At 29.9% G+C, this 22,451-nt stretch overlaps 4 protein-coding genes across 6 annotated transcripts in view; 2 read left to right on the top strand and 2 right to left on the bottom strand.

Moving 5' to 3' along the window:
• Nd-b22 (NADH dehydrogenase (ubiquinone) B22 subunit) overlaps positions 1 to 22,451 on the top strand; it is a 129,148-nt gene that overhangs the window by 36,311 nt on the left and 70,386 nt on the right. The gene's annotated exons all lie outside the window — the stretch shown is intronic.
• On the top strand, positions 3,021 to 15,311 carry Ago1 (protein argonaute-1). 2 transcript variants are annotated; one of them, XM_076909417.1, is made up of 14 exons: positions 3,021 to 3,210; positions 6,010 to 6,123; positions 7,938 to 7,964; positions 9,272 to 9,409; positions 9,537 to 9,817; positions 9,897 to 10,203; positions 10,305 to 10,527; positions 10,612 to 10,759; positions 10,855 to 11,118; positions 11,944 to 12,262; positions 12,649 to 13,000; positions 13,155 to 13,488; positions 13,669 to 13,868; positions 14,075 to 15,311. In XM_076909417.1, exons 2-14 carry the CDS (start codon positions 6,015 to 6,017, stop codon positions 14,181 to 14,183), a joined length of 2,811 nt encoding a protein of 936 aa, XP_076765532.1. In that variant the 5' UTR covers positions 3,021 to 3,210; positions 6,010 to 6,014; the 3' UTR covers positions 14,184 to 15,311. The 2 variants fall into 2 exon arrangements, with proteins under 2 accessions (XP_076765532.1, XP_076765533.1); XM_076909418.1 differs by lacking the exon at positions 7,938 to 7,964 and having other exon boundaries at positions 3,023 to 3,210; positions 14,075 to 15,310.
• On the bottom strand, positions 4,330 to 4,906 carry LOC143432646 (uncharacterized). Its single transcript, XM_076909420.1, has one exon. It carries the CDS (start codon positions 4,722 to 4,724, stop codon positions 4,533 to 4,535), a length of 192 nt encoding a protein of 63 aa, XP_076765535.1. The 5' UTR covers positions 4,725 to 4,906; the 3' UTR covers positions 4,330 to 4,532.
• Positions 4,942 to 7,445, bottom strand: Mrpl53 (mitochondrial ribosomal protein L53). Of its 2 annotated transcripts, XR_013103054.1 has the most exons (4): positions 7,228 to 7,445; positions 5,711 to 5,823; positions 5,066 to 5,319; positions 4,942 to 4,996 (listed from the first exon to the last, which is right to left on the bottom strand). XR_013103054.1 is itself a non-coding variant. In XM_076909419.1 (3 exons), the coding sequence occupies exons 1-3, from the start codon at positions 7,371 to 7,373 to the stop codon at positions 5,126 to 5,128; spliced, it is 453 nt and encodes a 150-aa protein (XP_076765534.1). In that variant the 5' UTR covers positions 7,374 to 7,445; the 3' UTR covers positions 4,971 to 5,125. The 2 variants fall into 2 exon arrangements, 1 of the variants encoding a protein (XP_076765534.1); XM_076909419.1 differs by having other exon boundaries at positions 4,971 to 5,319.

Raw genomic sequence — 22,451 nt, 5'->3', positions numbered from 1 at the left:
GCGCAACATTACATTTTGTAGAAAACAATCAAAAGTTGATCAATGTTTCAATTTTGGAAATGCTTTCATATTACTTGAAAGTACACCAATATTAATTCACGCAATATATATATTGTTAATTTAAATTTCAGTACATTGTGAACTTAAAAAAAGTATAAGTAATATTATTGGGTCTATAATGAATTATTTGCATAACCTTCAAAACATTTTGTACACATATTCCATTTTATGTATATGAATGTCTTGGAAAAAAAATAATAGGCATAAAATGGCAAACTTAGCATAAATATAGAATTTTCAATTTCTATCATGATTAACCGCGAGAATGTAATTAACCAATAGAAAGACACTATTTGCGACGCACAAACATGTTATTGGCTGCTACCGATAATCGATATAGAAAATTAAATGTGGCCATGGTATCACATGTATTACATAAAATTATGAAAACTTAAATAGAAAAGTAGGCATCGTTACATAAATTCAACATTTTCAATTCAGTGTTTGAAGTATTTGATGCAGAAGTAGTATAGGTTATAAATTCAATTTTTATATTATAAAAATAAGATTAACACAGGGAATACACAATCCATATTGTCAGACATTTGTATGGTTAATTTGCAGAGTATCTCATTGGTCTGTCGATTATGACATCATCCAGGATCGGCTCAAAGCGAAAATCATAGATTAAAAAAAAGAAAAGTACTATTTCTACATTTCATTTACAACCAACATTTACTTGTTATGTAATAAAAAATAAGCATTTCCAATTATAATATATAAAAATTGTAATACATAAATTGTACAAAAATTGTAATGTATAGTAAGAATGAAAAAGCAACATTCAAGTCAAACTTGCTCGATTGAAATAAAGTATTTCAATGATAAGTTTCTGAAAGTATGCAATTTACAAGAGAATAACAAAATTTCTTATCATTTTAACGTAGGATTACGTGTAAATTGGTTAAAAACTATGCGATGGATTTTCAATGAAAAAAATATCTATTTTTCAGTAATGCATTACCACGTTGAAATAGCAAAAATAAATACTGACGTTCTATTTCGATCGTACGGATAAATTTCATTGCAATTGTACTGCACAAAATGCAACAGTACGCAGCAAATAAATAGGTTAAATGCTGTCATATATACGTCATTGTTTGTAAACAAGAGCGCGTGAGACAATGATACCTCATTCTGTTTACTTGTTACAATCCTGACCAAACGAGCATTCGCAATAACTGGTGAATCGAACAAGTAGTGGGGTCTTTCTAGCGGATGTTTGTGTGATTGCTGCTTTAGTAAATGTCGCCGAAAGTTACCCGGTAAAATTGTGAAAAACGTATTACGCCCGCCGTAAATAAAATATAAAACTGCGCCGAAGAACTTTGTGACCGACGTTACTGCACATTAGAGTCAGTGTCATTATAGGATAAGCGCGAGTGCTCAAGTAAAATATTATTGTTTTGCGATAGCACACTACTAACGTAAAAGGGATGGAAAGAGTGTAAAGTGTACGTGAGTGCATTCAACATACACATACATTCAGTATATTCGGCATGTTCGTGTACAATGGCAACCTTGACACTTGGTGATCGTTTTTGGCGGCTTCGTCTCGTTCCTACTGAAATCGCGTCGCGAGTGAAAGCGGTGGTGGCCATTCCGTAAAATCTCCAACAGTTTGACAGTATTAAGCAATTAAAGTATTCCGCGCTTCGGATTTACCAATACTTTTATCAGTTCTGTTTGTTTCCGCGACTTCAGTTTCGTTCGCGTAGATTGTTGTTCTTAGTGGAAACACAGCACACAACAAGCGAAACCACACCATATATTTTGCGCATATACTGGAAATTGAGAAAAAAATAAGCAATTAAGGTTAGACGGTAGCTAAATTAATCACCGGTCGATTCTGGCAAATAACTGATTTAATAATATTATGGTTAAGTAAAAAAAAGAAAGATACATATATAAATATATGTATGCAGATATATATAATTACATGCATACATATCGAAAAGATTTTGTTCGAAATTTGTCTCTATTATTGTTTTCATGCAATATTTTGTGTACGATTCAGTAGACGACCTAATTTTTTTCATTTCACCAACAGCAATGAAAACAAAGTATAGTATATAACTGTATCGATACGCCGTCTATGTGTGATCATGAATAGGGTATACGTGTACCATACGCTTGAACATATGTATTATTACACGTAGAAGCAGAGTATTTTTTTCGAGAGAACTTGAGAAATATTATGCATCTGAAATTGTCTCCTTGTGGAAAGAAACAAATTATTTCATTAAATTAAATGGAGAGAGTTTTTAAAAACAATAGCATCTTTTTCCTTAATACGATGCACGCTTTAGATGAGAATGGCGAAACGATGGCAGCTAAACTTTGAAACCATTACACTTATGAAAATATATTTACAAAGTAGCTGCTTATGTATATTTCTTATATATCATTAGCATAAATAGAGCTTATACGCGTCGTTTACGTAAAGTGCGCGTATTATCTGAAAAACAAATTATTGCTCAGATTTTGATAAAAACATCTTTAAATTATTTTCGTGATTTAATATAATTTCTATTATCCATATAGTTATATGAGTAGTAAATCAATATGCGCAAAATTTGGTGAAAATTTTGAATTGTAGAGTAAAAATTAGTTGTAATATCATCAAATGGTTATCAATATTGTTAACAAATAGGACGATTTGTTTCGTAAATATTTTTGTTACGTACATATACAAAACATTAGTGATCAGTTAAAGATTATATTTACATTAATTTACTGTGACCCTTGGTACCATTGACATTTGCCGTCTCTAGATAAACATCTTAAATATAAGATACCAATGTAGCTTTTTTACGGCACTACTTTGTCTTCGAATGATTCTCTCGAGTATTTTTATTTTCAAATCCGCGATTATATCGCAAACAATATAAAAAATTACTTTTGCAACAGGTAATAAATTATGAAATACATTTGTACATAGGTAACTATTATCACGCATTTCATCATTGAAGATGTAGGAGTACAGTGCTACAAAATAACTGTTATATATATGTACAGTAATATATGTAGTTAATACATAGATCGTGTAATTTATGTATAAAAAAAGACAATGTTTGTGTGAATCCAATAACAGTGTGTTTACGCATTCTGCACATCATATGTAAATCGAAAGTCAGTTCTATAAAATAGGTGAGTTTTTTTTAATTGATTACTTAATTGTACATGTATATATCTTTAGTTGAATATACGGGGGCGCCGTAGTAATGTTTTTCGTAATTTTAAATTTCTACATTGAAGGAATAAAAGAGAGAATTTAAGATATCAAATAAGATCGAAAATTAAAACTAATTTTAATAGATAGAACTAAAATAATTTAAAATTATACGAATGAGGGTAATTACGATTTGGATAAATTGTAACATTATTCCAAATAAAAATATTTATATTTTAACGTAAACATTTACGTTATTATATACGTACGTAAATATTTACGTCGTCGAAATATTTTGGACACGCGTGGAATTGTTTCCAAAAATTTTTACAACCTTTGTTTCCAAATTTTCTTTGTACACTTACACTTTTTACGTACTATTTCTTATTACCTTTCATCAGATAGAATATATTTTCTTATATTGACGAATTATTATCGGAATAACAAATAACGCATATATACTTTATGAAATTTATATATATATATATATATAAACACAAGTGAAAAATTAAATAATTAATTATATTCAACTTTTAATTTTACTGCTTTAACAAGTGATATCAAAATATCGAGAATATAACAAATTTCGCAGAAAATTCAGTTAGACCTTATAAGTATTCATTAGTTTATGAATGCTAACAATTTAAACAAAGGTCAAAAACAAACAAAGATGTATGTATGTATATACAGACGATGAAAAATGATCGTATAAATCAAACAAGAGTGGAAGAGAGTAGGAGGGGAGAGGACAAACTGACGCAAAGAGGCAAGTTAAGCTTGAAACAAAACAAATGCACTACACACAGAATGTTTCAAATTTATCTTTATATATAGTTAATTGGCATTTTATTTATTATATATACAAGATATTCATGTTCTTAACATGCACTTACTCATTATAAAATGAATAAAAATTTGTAAGTGTATTAACAAACATAAGTAAACATATAAATTTAATAAATTATATTTGTGATACGCACGGTTTATATTAAACAATGACATTTTGTTAAAAATTTTTTATTATGGAATAGTACATATATAAGTTTTATTACATTGAATATACAAACTATTTTTACTATTGTAAAAGATTGAAAGTACAGGAAAGCAAAAAGTACAGTTTTTGAAACTTTTCTGTATAAATATCAATTTCATTGAGATTACATATTTAAAAATCGCATACATAAAGTAAATTAATTAACAATGCTTGATATATAAGGAATAATATGACTACTAAGCAATGTTTAAAACAATTATAGCACGATATTGTTCACATATGTATTAATTAAACAACATTTTGATCTTATTCTACTGGCTTTAATGTAATGAACTTTGAGAGAATAAATGCAACTAAAAATGTTCCTGCTACAAAGCAGGCAACAAAAATATACCAAGTTTCTTCATCAAATACGTCAGTAAATGCTGGAATTTGTTTATAAAGCATATCGATAAGTTCCATATTATAATTTTTACTATTTGGGACATAACTTGCCATTTTGAAAATGGTATCTTATATCGTTTAATTTAGATACTTGTTATCTTAATAGATTAGAAAATTACAAAATTATTATTCAGAAATGAAAAGTTACAATTTGATGTAGATATCAGGATATAGATTTGAAAATAAGTTTAAACAATATTAAGAATGAAGATAATTTAAAGAGTTTGATCAAATTATTCTCTCTTAGTTTATATTCAAATGCTTTTGATATAGTATATAAATATTATTTAATTTCTCTTAAAAGTTGACAATGCAAGTTTCCTTTTCTTGAAGTCAAAAGAATTAGATTAATGTTCAAAATAAGTAACAATTGCTTTTTCCTAAGTAGTTGTTACCTTTCTTAATTATGAATATGTAAACAAATTATTAACTTTCTAGTTAATCATTTTTTTGTTTTATAAAAATACTCCTCTATGTTTGCTTCCTGGTTTAATTATAATTCTTCCCTTTTTCCTTTTGGTCTGTAATTTACTTTCTAATTCAGGATCAACTTCCTTTGGAACTAAAGATGTGATGTGTTTGTTGCAAAGTTCCAAAATATTCAGGGATGTTAAGTTTTCACTTTTACATACAATTTTATCCCCTGATGCTAGAAAAGTAGAAAAGCAAGAGAATGTAATATTAAATTTATCTTGAATTGATTTTTGGACTTTAATTATTATTTCTAATTTGATGTTATTAATATATATCGATGATAGAAGTCAGAAAGAAAAATAATGAGAGTCCAATACTAATGACCTTTCACAAAATTAGAAATAGATTTCAAACTTAATTTCCAGAAGCTACTATTTATTATTTTTTACATTATAGCTGATAATAACTTTTACTCTCAATGCTATAAAAAAATTGAAATGTATCGAAGCCTCTCATTGTGTTACTTATCTACCTTTTACTTCAAATTTGTACTTTCGTTATAATAAAAGTTGGTCACATTATTAAATGTCATGAGATTGTTAATTAATTAATTATTAAATACTTACATAAATTAAATGTAACTATGGGCTCTGACAAATCAGAAGCTATTTGCAGTTTTACATTGCAACGTGGATTGGTTGCAATAATCTTTGGTGTTGTAATGTGAAACAAAAAATCTCTGCAAATATATTACACAACATATATAAGATTATTATAATATATAACATTAAATTATTACGTGTGCGTGTAAATGTATATATACCCTACTTACAAGAAACAAACTTTATATACTACAATCGAATATAATTATGTTAACATTAACATGTTATACACATATATAATATTAATTGTTTAATACTTTTAGAGAACATGGCACAAATGGAACAACTACCACTTCAGATGCCAGATTTAAGTACTCTTCGCATAACTACAACTGTCTCCATGCTTGGTAAAGCATATGGTTGCGGACAATGTAGTGGTGAGTTTTTATTTCTTATTCATTGGACAAATAATTAAAAATATTAAAATATATATATTTATTGTGATAATTAATAGCGATCATGTGATATTCTTTTAAAAACTCTGCAGATATATTTTAATGTTAAATGATTAATGTATCGATAAATAAAAATAGTGATAATAACTTAAGATTCTAGGTATTTTTATGTAAAGTAGAAATATAATAATTAATCTAACTGAATACAGTTATAGTATGTAATCTAATAAATTTAAATTCCTACTTTTTATAAAATACAAACAAAAATAGCTACTTGAATGTCAGTTGAATAGAAACTACTAAGAGATTATTTAATCGCCTTAATTAATTCCAACTAATTTCTGATCTAACCTTTCCTTATACTACAAAAATAATTTATTTATCAATTATTAAAAGGAACAATTAATAATTACTGAAATTGTTAAAACTATCAGTAAAATTTATTTGGTCGTTATTTTTAACAATTTCGTAGAAAAAAGAAAATTAATACCTTGATTTTGAAATATCCTATACTCAACTATATCACCATTAATAAGAAATTACATATTATAAACTTATCACTATTTTTAGTTTAAGTATTGTAGGGTTTATTTAATTTCAGTATTATACTTTTGCTATATTATTGCAGCGTACTTAATATATCGTTGAAGTTTTTCTAAAAATACTAACGTGTATGTCGTCTGCTAATTACTAGAAATTTTACGTTGCACATGCGCATAATATTGACGTCATTGGGTACTAACCAAACCTCTTGCAATGAGCAGAACGCAATCGTTACTTAGTAAATATTTTTTAATCCCCAAAATAAAGTTCATTACAATTTTTCGAATTATATTATCTTTATCGTATACTATTTTTCATGGAGAAAGGTGGTTTAGAGAGTTGACGTTTCATATCAGAGAGTTGAAATGTTTCATTTAAAATATATCGCAATAAAATGATCTGTTCAAATTTTGTTGGAAAAAAAGATTTACGGATATATTAATGAATCATATATATTGTACATTTAAATTAAGAAATATTACTTATTAGAATTAAATGCTAGTGAATTTATATTTATAGCAAACGAAACTTTAGTAAACTAACCTTATTTCCAAAGCTTTATCATGAAAGGGGTCGAATTTTATATTAATTGATTGTACTGGTTTCAAATTTATCGTTTTTAACTGTTTTATAATCGCACTTATTACTCCATGAGAACGTGTATGAGTTCCAGTGAAGGGAATCGACATTTCGGAAATCAAACACGCAGTCTCGTATGTGTATCACCGATAGCTGTAATTCTAGAGGAAATAGATTTAATAGCAATGCTACCAACGATGAAAAAATTATTTATCATTCAATTGACATTTATCAGGCAATATTTATTAAAATAAGTGAAATTGCACAGAAAAAGTCTTCTATTAATCTATATATTTCATTTATTATATTTCTTTTATCTCATTTTTCGCATTAAAAACTGACGATGCATATGTTATTGATGTTTCATTAAATTATCATAAAGTGTGTATATATATTTTTATGATATTTGTTAACGTGTTTTCGTTCAAAAATAAAAAATTTAGAATAATTTTAAAAAGGTGATAGTGGCAAGAACTACTAACTACTAGGTATTCTATTAATTATGCGCTGATTGGTCAAGATAAGATCAATTGGAATCAAGTTGGTGGCAGCCATTGCAGGAGGCAGTCTCGTTCACAGTGTGTATTGTGGAGAAGTGTGTTGTGTGACCAGTGCGTTTTGTGTTGAATTTTTTACTTATTTATTAGTGGTTATCTGATCTTTTTCACTGTCAGCTGCCAAAATGCATCCTGTAGGGCAGGGTGAGTATCTCGGCGTATTTAATTTTCTTTAAGGTATTTGAAAATATTCGAAAATAGCCAATTCTGTATTTGTCTAAGCAAGAACAAAATTTCATTGCTTGAGTAGTTCTCGTTCTTTGTTGCGATTTGATCATTTCAGGGCGATCGAAATTATTTGTTGCATGCACACGTTAACGATGTTTGCTCGTAGCAATAAGTTTAAATTCAAGGAATCGAGGAAAATTTTAAAAATGACCTCGAATGAACCTCGTTCAACAGGCACCAATGTGTCGTCACTCCGATCCGTTAAATGCACGGATCGTATGAATTACATATATATATATTTGTCTAATAATGATATCTTTTTGTTACTTTAGTGCCTTAAATGCATAATTTTACTGTAATAATTTTCATTCAAAACTTAAGCTTCTCAATTTTTCTTTTTTTTTTTATGAATGATGTAGTAAATAAGTATAGACTGTATAGTTAACTTTCTTGTCATTATCATGCTATTGGTATTTTTAAATTATTTAACAGTTCTAAGATATATAAATAATTCTTTTATGTGCGTTTGTAGTTTCTATTACATTGCTTTTTTGTAATTTAAATCATTGTGTAGTTCTGTAACTCATAGCTACGTGGAAAATTTCATTGCATTTCGATTGAAAAATAAGGTAATCATTAACAAAATTAACTGAATATACATTGTATTATTTGCGGAAGGTCACAATTTTCACACATTTTTCACCATAGCGTAGAAACATAATTCATAGTTTTGATAAAGATGTTATCAATGAAAACAAATATTCAAGCACATCTAAGAGAAAATTTAAAAATAGTTTATTATCTAATTTTATAGATAGAAATTACAAATTATTTGATAATAGATTATGTGAGATACACAAATAGATAAACTAGAACATTAACCAAAACGTTAACAGATATGCAGAATGTACAATATTTTATGCAATTGAGTAGGTTTTATAAAATAAGTTGATATCATTATTAACACATATTTACAGCGTTTGATAATAGAAAATTCTAATGTGCAAATACAATGAAATGTAAATGTGTAACATCAAAACTCGGTAAGTTACATCTTTCTAATCACAATTGAAAGGTCTTATATTTGTAGGACTCTAGAAATAATTTGTATTCATTTACCTTGTTGAAACAATGTTAGATGTAGACATTTAATAGTTTTGAAGGTATAAGGCTCAATGGTCAAGAATTCAATGCTCGCTTGGGTTCTTATTTCTTTTCCAGCTCCTATAAATTATTAAATGTGTTAAATTTAAATTTCTATGACCTTTTTTCTTTTTTTTCAGCTCCCCCACCTGGACCCACAACAAGCTCTTCTGTTGGAGCAGCTGGAGCAACTGGGAGCAGTGTTATAGCTTCTAGTTCTTTAGGACTTGTTTCTACACAACAAACACACACTCCTCCTCAACCTCCTGAACTGCCAAGTAAGTTTTTCTATATATATTAAAATATATTAAGATATATTAAAATTAACAAGTGTTAATAACTACATTAAATGTACAGTACACTATAATTGAATGAGTTAATATTATTGTTAATGTATATTTACAGTGTTCTCATGTCCTCGGAGACCAAATATCGGACGTGAAGGCAGGCCAATTGTCTTAAGAGCCAATCACTTCCAAATTACAATGCCACGTGGTTATGTACATCATTACGATATTAATATCCAACCTGATAAATGTCCTCGTAAAGTTAATAGAGAAATAATAGAAACAATGGTTCATGCATATAGTAAAATATTTGGAACTCTTAAGCCTGTATTTGATGGCAGAAACAATTTATATACAAGGGACCCCTTACCTATTGGTACTGATAAAATAGAATTAGAGGTGAGTAGAATTTTTTTATTTGTTTTATTTTTAAATTTATTTTCCAATGTTGCATTTGTTCTTTCTTTTCTTTTTTTAGGTAACACTGCCTGGTGAGGGTAAAGACAGAGTTTTTAGAGTGGTAATAAAGTGGGTGGCTCAAGTTTCGCTCTTTGCTTTAGAAGAAGCTTTAGAAGGACGAACAAGACAAATTCCGTATGATGCTATACTTGCTTTAGATGTTGTAATGAGGCATTTACCATCTATGACATATACTCCAGTAGGTAGATCATTTTTTAGCACACCAGATGGATATTATCATCCATTAGGTGGTGGCAGGGAAGTTTGGTTTGGTTTTCATCAATCGGTTAGGCCATCGCAATGGAAAATGATGTTAAACATTGATGGTAAGTACAATAAATTATAATACAATGCATATATACTGTATAAAATAATTCTTATGCTTATATGATTTAATGCTTATACATGTACATTTTTTATTTTATAGTATCTGCAACTGCATTTTACAAAGCACAACCTGTCATTGAGTTTATGTGCGAAGTGTTAGATATTCGAGACATAGGTGATCAAAAGAGACCTTTAACTGATTCTCAACGAGTTAAATTTACCAAAGAAATTAAAGGACTTAAAATTGAGATTACACACTGTGGAACAATGAGACGAAAATATAGAGTGTGCAATGTTACGCGTAAACCTGCCCAAATGCAATCGTAAGTATCAGCATGAATAAACAACAATAAACTTATTGTGATATTATTTTAAACGCACGTAATATTATATCGTACAAATTTTAGATTCCCGTTACAATTAGAAAATGGACAAACAGTTGAGTGTACAGTTGCAAAGTATTTCTTAGACAAATATAAAATGAAGCTGCGTCATCCATATCTTCCGTGTCTTCAAGTTGGTCAAGAACATAAACATACGTACTTGCCACTTGAGGTTTGTTGATTTTGATATTTTTTCTTTTATGTAATTAGTTTTAAAACATATAAACCTTACATGTATTTATAAATGCTCTATCTATATTTCGTTAGGTCTGCAATATTGTCGCCGGGCAACGTTGCATCAAGAAATTGACTGACATGCAGACATCAACTATGATAAAAGCTACAGCCCGCTCTGCTCCAGATCGTGAACGAGAAATAAACAACTTAGTTAGAAGAGCTGACTTTAATAATGATTCGTATGTTCAAGAATTTGGTCTGACAATATCGAATAGTATGATGGAAGTTAGGGGTCGTGTTCTACCTCCACCCAAGCTACAGTACGGAGGGCGCGTAAGTTCCCTCAGTGGACAGGTGAGAATTTCCAACTCAATCAGTCAGGTCTAGCCAGATCACACATTTTGCAGAGGCTCTTGTATTATTTTTTATATGGATGTGCGTTTTTTACGGTGATGCATAATGTAGAGTTATACATATATATTACTTATAATCTACGGTTCGTCTTATTCGAGAAAAAGATATGAACAACATTCTTGCAATCATGGTTTAACCTGAAATTTTTTATTTTAGGCTAGCATAAATTTCTTTGTCATATTTACATATCTTTATTTCTTTAAAATAATAATCTTAAATAAATACGATTTCATGAAATGAAATAAAATTATTTCTAAAATGATCACTCACATTAATATTATATGCAAAGGCATTAATAACGCAAAGAATTTATTGCTAAATGAATGCATGGGTTCTAGACCTGGTTGATTTTGATACACGGACTGTCAATATAATGTAGGCATATATAATTTGTATGGAACTAACAATTTAAAGAATGCAGGCGATTATTATTTAAAGTACATAGCTATACCATCATTAATATAATCCGCATTACATTTACAGTTCGTTATCACTAGTTACTGCCTGATGCTATCAGTTCCGTTCCATGCAGTAATGAAATAAAACATGAATTCTTATTTATTTTGATTTTTGTTACGATAGTTCTAAATCTTTATTTATATTACTTTATAAATAACGTTCGGCTTTTTTGATTGATAAAATATGGAAAAACAATGATTGCATGGATTGTATAGAAATACTGGTGCATCTTTCTTACTTATTTATTCTGATTTAAAGTGTACATCATTATACTCAATGATATATTTCTTCTTTCTTTTGCTAAAGACGAAGCAACAGGCTATACCTAATGGTGGTGTTTGGGATATGCGTGGCAAGCAATTTTTCACGGGTGTAGAAATCAGAGTTTGGGCGATTGCTTGTTTCGCACCTCAAAGAACTGTGCGCGATGATGCAATACGTAATTTCATAGCACAGTTACAAAGAATAAGCAATGACGCTGGGATGCCAATTATTGGGCAACCATGTTTTTGTAAATACGCTACCGGGCCAGATCAAGTAGAGCCCATGTTTAGATATCTAAAAGCAACATTTTCATCTGTGCAGCTTGTTTGTGTTATATTACCAGGGAAAACACCTGTATATGGTAATTGCATTACATGTTACATTTGTCACGGTGCAGTAAACGTCCGTATAACACGATCTCAGGTTCACACGTTCTCTGTTACCGAGAAACTATTTTGCACATGTAATTAATATCATATACAACATAAGCAGTTAGTGTGTTCGATGAAGGATTCGGAATAATAGCCGTCAATTATAGCTTGACATCGTTCTTTAATATCTATTTCTATACGCGGTAATGACTGACCAATACCTAGTATACGAGACGGGAAATCTTGTATCGATAATGTTTCAGTAGTAAGATAGTAAACGTGCTAACGCAAGATGTATATTTCGTTTTATACGGAGATAGACTGCACAAAGTACTAGCAACATTCTACATATATTATATGTTCCATTTGCCCGCAGCTGAAGTTAAAAGAGTAGGGGATACATTATTGGGTATGGCGACGCAGTGTGTACAAGCGAAAAATGTTAATAAAACGTCACCGCAAACGTTGTCAAATTTATGTCTAAAAATCAACGTAAAGTTAGGTGGTATTAATAGTATTCTAGTACCAGCTATCAGACCGAAAGTATTCGATGAACCTGTTATATTTTTTGGGGCTGATGTAACTCATCCCCCAGCTGGAGATAACAAAAAACCTAGCATAGCGGCAGTAGTTGCTAGCATGGATGCTCATCCATCTCGATATGCAGCTACTGTTAGAGTTCAACAGCATAGACAAGAAATTATTCAGGAACTTAGTTCAATGGTGAGGTAAGTAAATTATTATAAAATAAAATTCAAATAATACAGGTCCTGTAGAAGATTTTTATTAAAATTCCTGATATATACAAGACCTAGCATATAATTTTAAAACAACTTAATCATTAACATCATCAATAAATAATGCAGAGATTTTCTTTTAAAGGGAGCTTCTACTTATGTTCTACAAAAGCACGGGAGGATACAAACCACTTAGGATAATACTTTATCGTGACGGTGTCTCAGAAGGCCAATTTCTACATGTTTTGCAACACGAATTAACTGCCATTCGTGAAGCTTGCATTAAACTTGAAGCTGATTACAGGCCTGGAGTGACATTCGTTGTAGTACAAAAAAGACATCACACTCGATTATTTTGTTCAGAGAAAAGAGATCAAAGTGGTAAAAGTGGAAACATACCAGCGGGTACGACAGTTGACGTTTGCATAACGCATCCAACTGAATTTGACTTTTATTTATGCAGTCATCAGGGCATTCAGGTAAATATGAACCTTTGATTAACCTATTGAGCATCGAAGAATTCTCCGTGAAACTATTACATAGGAATTGTGCTCTTAGACAAAGGTGTATTTTGAACGAGTAAAAGAACACTACTACAGTAATGCTTGGTATTCATTTTGCTTCACAGAAAGTACTACATTTTTTGTTTTACATTACAGGGCACGTCACGACCATCGCATTATCACGTTCTGTGGGATGATAATCACTTTGAAAGTGATGAATTACAGTCTCTTACTTATCAGTTATGTCACACATATGTGAGGTGTACAAGATCTGTTAGTATACCTGCACCAGCATATTATGCTCATCTTGTAGCATTCCGAGCCAGATATCATTTGGTAGAAAAGGAGCATGATAGGTAAGTAACATATAATGGAAAAAATATGTGTAAATCTCTGTTTAAAAAAGGTGTGAAAAGGGAGCTTTTTAAGTTATTACGTAAAGGAAACCATCACCTTCATATTTCAGAAGATATTTCTTATACTTATAAAAGAAAATCTGACTTTATGCATGTATTTGTTACTTGTATTGTTATTTATGTAGTTTTTATTGTACACATTGCAGTGGAGAAGGATCTCATCAATCTGGCTGCAGTGAAGACAGAACACCAGGTGCAATGGCAAGAGCTATCACAGTTCATGCGAACACAAAACGGGTTATGTACTTTGCATAATTCTTCTTTGAATTTTTTCTTACACACATGCAATTGATATCGTTAAATGATAATCACCATATCTTGCACGTGGATATTTCTAAACTACTTAAATGCTAGACAATCTTCTTGAGTGGTCAATTTTTTTGCTTAATCTACGATCAAACAAATTTGCCCGATACCTGCGAATAAGTCGAATAATTTTATAAAAATCTTCGTTTTTTTCTTTTTTTATATTCTATTTATAAATATATTAGCTCGACTAGGTTTTGGGCAGATTTAGCGACATATTCTAGCTAGTAGGTATTAAACGAGGTGCTTTTAGTTTCACGTTTTAGATTAACGCAGCTTGAGTGGTGGGTCGTTTTGCGGTAAGGATCACACAAATGAACAATTTAAGAATTCAGCTGTCGTGTACATTACGCTTATTTTCTTTTCTTTTTCCTTTTTTTCCTTTTCTTCTTTTCTTTAGGGGTTACATCATATACCTCTAGCATTTGTAGTGCGCATAAAGATCATATTACGGCATAAATTCATTTGTATAAATCGCTTTTGCAAGACTGTTATCTTGTTGTTTACATATAGTTATCATTTAAATCAGACATTTTTTGTAAGGGAGAAAGGAATGAAAACAATTTTAGACTTACAAATCATGCGATGATAACCTATTGGTATGTACAGCCTTTATTTTTATGCTTAATCATATTTGTTATTATGCTCATGTGACTATGATTCTTTATAATGTATATCATACTTATATTTATCATAAGCATAAAAAAATTTGGCCACGTCAAGCAATGAATTGTCTCTAGGGAGATGCAAGCATATAAAAGATTTGTAAATGTTAATTGTCAAGGTCTCCGAGTCAATGGCCAAAGTAAGTTAAGAATCTGTAATAAAATCCAAAGTTGTGTCGTAACGGAATTTATGGAACATAATGTTCTATAGTATCTTTAGTGCTGTAAAGAACGTCGTGCCACATTCGCTAAATAATATCTTTTGTATGACATGAACATCAATGAGTCTAAATCTAATGTCATTTTTTGGAATTATTGAAACCACTTAAAACGAGGGATGTCGATTTCTTTGGAAAACGTCGATTTTAGAAATTTATCTGGATTAAATAACAAAATATCGATTTACATACTTGATAACAGAATATATATGTATAGTTTCTTTAATACATATTCTTTTTTTTTTATTGATTATTATAAAAAACACTTTAAATTTATCTATTTTGATAATAGATAAAAATCAAATATATCCAATGAAATTAAATCCAAATTTTGTTTTCTATAAATTCAATTTTGGTTTATAACGTCAGTCGATACAAGATCAACATAAAAAGTCTATGGACATTAAAAAATGGATTTCTTTTTTAAATCGATTATAGATCGGCATCCTTACTTAAAACATTGACCTGAACAAAAGAAAAATGAGAATTTTTCATGTAACTGTAATTAGGAGTTCTTCTCTGTAATAATAAGTAGAATGAAACATGATTTGATATCATTGAATGAGAAAAAATATAGTGTACTATAATTCGAAGTGATTTAACATCATCCAAAAAGCCAGAGATATATTTTACTCTATTCGTTTTAATGTCACTGACATTATTCTTTGCATGTGGAACGAGAATAATCGTGTAGCTTGAACTGTGGTAGTATTTTATTCATATCAACTACACACTTTTAACGAAAGTAAATGAATACTTACCTTTTATCTGGTGTTTGTGATACGAAACACTTCTCTTCAGGCAAAACAGTTATATTTAAGTTAAATCTACATATACATATGTATATGGCATTAGATCAGGGCTGATAATGAAGGCCCATCAATACAAAAAATGATTCGCATAAGGATAGATTAGGGATAATTCAACAAATGCAAAAATTAGAAATTGTATAATGTGAAATTATTAGGATATAAGGCATGGTTTTATTTTTATTTTTATTTTATTTTTTTTTTTTTTTTTTTTTTTTTATAACACGAATTTTAGGGTCCGAGTTTTTACGTTGAAAAATCTTTCGTTTATGATTCGTGTTCGGATGAATCTATTTAAGTAGAATAATAATCTTAATCAACACGATAGTTGTATTAAGAGCCTTGCAAAGCAACTACAATGTAGAACCATTGGGGATAAGGAATAGAAGTGTATAAATATGTATTTGATTCCGTGCTCCCTGAATCGGTTATTGTGTATCGTTAGAATCATTAATATATTACCGAAATTTTTAACAATCGTCAATCTGAATATAATGAATATAATTTTTGTTTTAAATTATAGTGTGATTTTATTAAAAAAAAAAAACAGTATTAATAACAGTTAAATGTCATATCATTGCACAATTTAAATAAAAGAGAAAATTGAAGGAAGTTCTACAAATTTTGTTTAATCTAAGAGCATGAGTAGGCGGGAAATAGAAATTTTAGCTTAACATTTTGTATTATTTTAATAGAGATTTTACAAGATATAAATATTTGGCATTGCTATTTGGAAAATAGCATGTGCCTGGTGCATGTAATTTGTAGAACTTTGTATATTAATGATTCTAATTATAGAATAATGTAATATTAATATTATCTCGGAAAGTACGAAAAGGTCCTTCATCTATCAATAACATTTAGTCTAGCTATAAATTTAAGCCTATAATCTAGGATATCACCTACAGCTGTAACATTTAATACCTAGTTTCTGACTTCGTAAGATAAATTAGGTAAATTGTTGAATATGATTTTATGCCCTCGTGCGCAAATGTCGGCGAATAATCTTTTGAATATTCACAACGATAGTTTAACGATTAAAATACGCAGTTCCAAACGATCGAAGGCAATAGTTAAATGAATGCAAACAATATGATCGATGTTTAAAGTGCAAAGAAAGAAGTTCGCAAATCTCGATCAAGAAAATGAATATATAAAAATTGATTATTCGCGTGGGTGTGAAAGAACCAATAATGCGGAATGTGAAAAGTTTAAATATTAATGAATTACGGATCAATTTGAATCGTAAGGAGGCCATTTATTAGATATAAGTTAATTCAAGTGTTGCAAGAAGATGCTGCGTAAATATAAAATCGGTGCGCAAGTAAATACCAAAATTGCAGAAATATCGGAGAAGGTATAAGATCGAAAATAAAAACATAAAAAATATTATTAATAGTTTATTTTTGAAGTAAACAATCCTTTGTGATGAGATTCCTTTATTAAGGATTTGTGACAATATTTGATATTTTCCTGCGCCCGATCGAGAGCTAGCCCCCATTTGTAAATGTAGAGTTAGATGTGTGATTGGGAACGAGTAGTATTTTTTTCTTTTTTTTTCCTTTGTTAGAGATAGATATAAAAATGTTGACTCTAACCAAACATAAAATATAACCCGGTCCCAATTACGTAACTAATTCTGTATAGTTTAGTAATTTATCCATAAAAATCACTTTTTCATTTTAAATAGTCTCATTTAAATCTCGGTGGGCAAACAAGTGAAATGCTTACCAAGATTTTCCTAGCTTTTATTTTAACAGAATGAATTAAGATATTAGTTGTACATTATTAAACGATTTTTTTTTAATTTGACAAAATAGTGCATTGAAAAAGATGGAAAGTCGATTGAGGATATTCAGTTTCGAGAGCACGCATAAACTTATACAGCGCGTTGTAAACTTGTACCTAATACGCTAAAAAAAAGAAACGAGGCAATTTACAGAAAAAAAAAGAAAAAACTTTAAAGAAGCGGGTTTATGGCTTGAACTTTACTTAGTGTGTAATAAAATAACCGGGTGTATTCACGAAACAAAAGAGTTTACTTCCTACCACGTGTCCCAGACATTTTAAAATAAGGCAAATAATTTATATTTGTTTACACACCTATATTATATAAATATAATAGATTATATATATATGTATGCATATATATATACACATCAACGTATACATATATATGCACATGCGAAGATTAATTGTATTGCATTTGTTAACAAATGCTGCGTGCAAAGAATACATATGAATTATCCAACCATTCGACGAGTAAGACGACGATAAATATGCTTGTATTTCGAAGAGCTTTACAGGTTACATCGTAATCAATTGTATTTGCAAAAGTGATCGATTTTCATAATTAATTAAAATAAGCTAAACTCATCTTTAAAAAAGATGTCTATTACTCCTCAAAAGGTCGTAATCGTCAGTGTTTTTAAGTGGCGTTCATCGATAGACTTAAATAATGATTAAATTAATCGATTCCGACATAAATTATGAATCATCGATACAATTGACTGTCTATTAAATCATTTTACAGTATTAATGTTAATTCATTATCGATTCTACTATCACTCGCCACCTCTGCACAAAATTGTCTAAGGTAAATTGCAATTCCTTGTTTTAGGATTTATAAGTGACTCGCAAAGCGCCACCAAAGACCTTGACGTCGCAATACTATGATTTTCGAGCAAAACTCTGTTTAGATTTACAATACGAAATAATATGTATTAAAGAGATTAGCACGATGTTTCGATGTTAAACGGATATTGGTTGATTTCTGGGAAATGTGAATAATCGAACGTTAAATGCGATTTTAAAGGAATACAATGATGAACAAAAGTATTATCAAAAGCAATGTTTCTACTGTGAAGTTCCGTGTAAATAATGGAAAAATGTTATTTCTTTCAATTATTTATATCGTACTTTACGAATTTTAAGTAATTGTAGATCGACTAAAAAATACTGGAATATATGTTTGCACAATTCTGTAAAAGAGGACAAAAGTATATTAGTGATCGCATAATTTGTATCAAGCATCATCGGTAGTTTGTGTATTATACATTTTAATTTACTTGTCCAATGTAGAGGCTCGAAAAAGAACGTTTTGATAAAAGATCAACAAATATTGCTTGCGCCAATTCTCATGTTTATCATTGTATATATATCCATATGAAAAAAATATATTTAGACAGAGAAAGAATAGTTTCGTACAATATGCGCGAAGGAGTTCGACGATATTTTTACATTTATCTACTTATTTGCTTTTCCTATGAAACTTCAACCAATAACCGTTACTTTTTTTTCCACAAGCGTGATAAAACAATTTCTTTGTGAGAGCGTCAAGAATTAATTTTAGCGTAAGTTTACTTAACCATTAAAAAGAACATACAGATGCGAAAGCGCTTAAATGGAATAAATGTCAAAAATGTCAGCTTTAAGAATGTCAGAACCTCGAACAAAATCAGTGATGGCGTTCCCAATGAATTTTATTAATCCCAAGCTTCACGGTATAGTGTATTGTAGTTTTTTAGGATTGTCTAGTTAATTACATTTCCAAATGCGAATAATGTGTCGTATACATACCAATGAATACCGCACGAATAAGCATGAATTGAAATAAGGAGGTATCGAGTAAACAAGGATCATTAATGATGATAATAATTAGCCAACAGTAAACGTAACGCTTTATAGGCTAAGCTAACTTGTGTAATTTCTTGTCGAGCGTGCTCTGATTTCTTGTCTACACGCGCTTCTTCGTCAGTGATCTCAGAGGATGTTTGCGCACCTTTTAATTATGTTGCTGTACATTAAAAAGTAAGAGTTCTCTTTTAAACCCTTCGTATCAACTCGTCTTAATTACTGTAAGGAAAGGTTTATGCAAACTCATTATTTCAACAATGTGAATCGCAATACGAGTACGTTCGCTGTTTGTAGGAGGTCTCTCGGACGACTTTTATATTCTACCGATTATTAGGGGTACCGATCATTTGTTAACTTTACATTCGCATTGGCGATCGAATGCTTCACACTCGCACGTGTTACATTATTATTCTAAAAGTGATATGAAATTCTTTAGAGAAAGATTAATGATAAAAGTATTTTTTAAGAATTTTTGTAAGGCATTTTTTTAACTAGCATTGATTTAGTGGAAATTATAAAAATACATTTGATTAAAGTACTTTTAGCAATATTCTTCAATATATATATATATACATAATTAATGTTCTATTTGTTCAAAATATTTTTATTCCGGTGAATTACAAGTCTCTTCTTGATTTTAATATTAATTTAAACGTATTCTGTACATATTTGTTGATACATCCATTCTCGTTTTAAGCAGCACAAATTCCAACAGTCGAATACACTTTACATATTATTTTACATTCGATATTGTATCATAATTGGAATTTAGTATTAAACAACAGGTGATCCTATATAAATTTATTTGCGCTGCAAAGTTTAAGATAAATAACTTTTTCATTTACATTTTAATAATTTTTTTAAACTAGTTTTCCAGAAATTGAAATGCTACCTAATCAAGGTGTAAAATCTGGGCAACTCATTTTTTTCAGAATCATTTGAAAAAAGAAAATACAAAAAAAACATATTGTTCAACTAATTCTAACATTATTAGAACAATGTCGTCCGTCCTACAAACTGCCTTCTTCAAATAAATTCGACATCCTATCACATAAAGAAAATTGTATAAATCTTCCTTATATCTACAAGTGCCTGGCGCTTTATCTGCGCGTGTTTAACGTGGCAAATAATAAGTTTGAATTTATTAATGCCAGTAAAGATTATCCAAATTATAAAGAGCGTGGGAGAGAAAGAGAGGGAGAGATAGAAATAGAGAGAGAGAGAGAAAAAAAAGAACACCATAATAAAATAGACTGTGTGAGAGAGAGAAAGGAAGAACGAAAGTTAGAGCGAAAGAAAGCGAGAAAAATGTGTAATATCGAATGTATATGAGAACGAAAAATCATACAGAAAAAAAACCGAGGTGACCATTTTCTGGGTTTCGTAGTTGAACATCCAGCCTTCACGTACAATAAAATTTACACTTTGCACAATACAACTATTACGTATTCAAATTTCTATATAATATGTATGTAACGTATTGTGAGTTGCATATTATTATATAATGTAATGACGCATCTCGTTAGCCCTCTACAATCCAAAACAGGATTTCTATTTCTATGGCTGTTGTAAATAATCGTTATATTATATACCATTGTGCAATTATCGTTGAACATACATATTATAAAATGGAGAAATTCTTTTCGAACAAATGTTTTCGTATTATCGATTGTACCGCAATTGAGGACACAGAGGCGACATACAGGATGTTCTTGAAACATTTTAACTAGATTAGAAAAGCGTACGTTGGTGACAGCAGAAAGATGAAAGGAAATTCATGTAATTATATACTCGAATGCTTCTTTTTGTAGTTCTAGGTCTCTAAAATTTGAAAATAAGCCGGGTATTAAACGGAAGTGCTCGGAAGTGACCTCCGCGCAACAATTTCGAAACGTTGGCTCGTGAACCCTCAATTACATTATATAATCCGGGAATCGCATAATAATTATAAAAAAAAAAATTAGTTCTCTGCGTAGACATTTCTCGGGGAGTTTTTAAAGTAAGAAAGTTCAAAAGGATAGAAATTTAAGGTCACTTGGAACACTTCTACTATATTTTAAGGACGATAACTCGAAGTAGAAGCATTTACAGTTTTACGTTCATACACTTTTTTATACACGTATATGTATTTTTACCATACTCTGTCTTTAGACTCGGCAGAAGATTTTAGGAGCATACTACAGGTATGCTTTGTCAGAAACATAAATCGTACAGTGTACTGAAAGTTGTGCAGAATTGTAGAGGGTACAGATACGTATAATATGAAATAGCTGTATTATGACATGGATTCTAGCACTAATAAAAAATTTGAACTTAATTCTTTGCACTTGAACTTCTTCGTCTTTTCTTTCTTTTTCTTTTTTTTCTCACTTCATTTTACTCCAGTGCAATTAATTAAATTTCTTTCAATCCTAGAACTTCAACACTTTCATTGTTACTTTGTAAATATTTTAGGAATTCAGGATAACAAAGATTCTCAAAGTTCTGAAACTATTAGGAATGCGAAAATGCTGCATGTTCTCGTGATAATCTGTGATCACGAAGGGTAGGATTTAAAGCATATATTTAGATAAATTCAGCATTTAAAAGGCCACGGATCGTACGCTGCGATGGGGGATGGTCACCTTAAAAAGATAATGCGCTTGGATTACGAAAGGCTCACCGTGAAAGCGTCGAAATGCGACTGATAATAATAAAGCGCTTATATTTAGGTAAATAGATATTTATTAAGAGGCGTGTTGCTAGTTTACTATCGGTTGCACACTGAAAGTATATATACTTAAATTTATCTATTAAAAGGTCTTATCAAAATGCCGGGAAAAAATGTTATTTATTAATCGTAAGGTACAATTATGTCTATATCTATATCTATATACACGTACATGCATA

This window comes from Xylocopa sonorina, chromosome 1, assembly GCF_050948175.1.
Source record: "Xylocopa sonorina isolate GNS202 chromosome 1, iyXylSono1_principal, whole genome shotgun sequence".
Taxonomy (NCBI): domain Eukaryota; kingdom Metazoa; phylum Arthropoda; class Insecta; order Hymenoptera; family Apidae; genus Xylocopa; species Xylocopa sonorina.
This window is presented reverse-complemented; position numbering and strand designations above follow the sequence as displayed.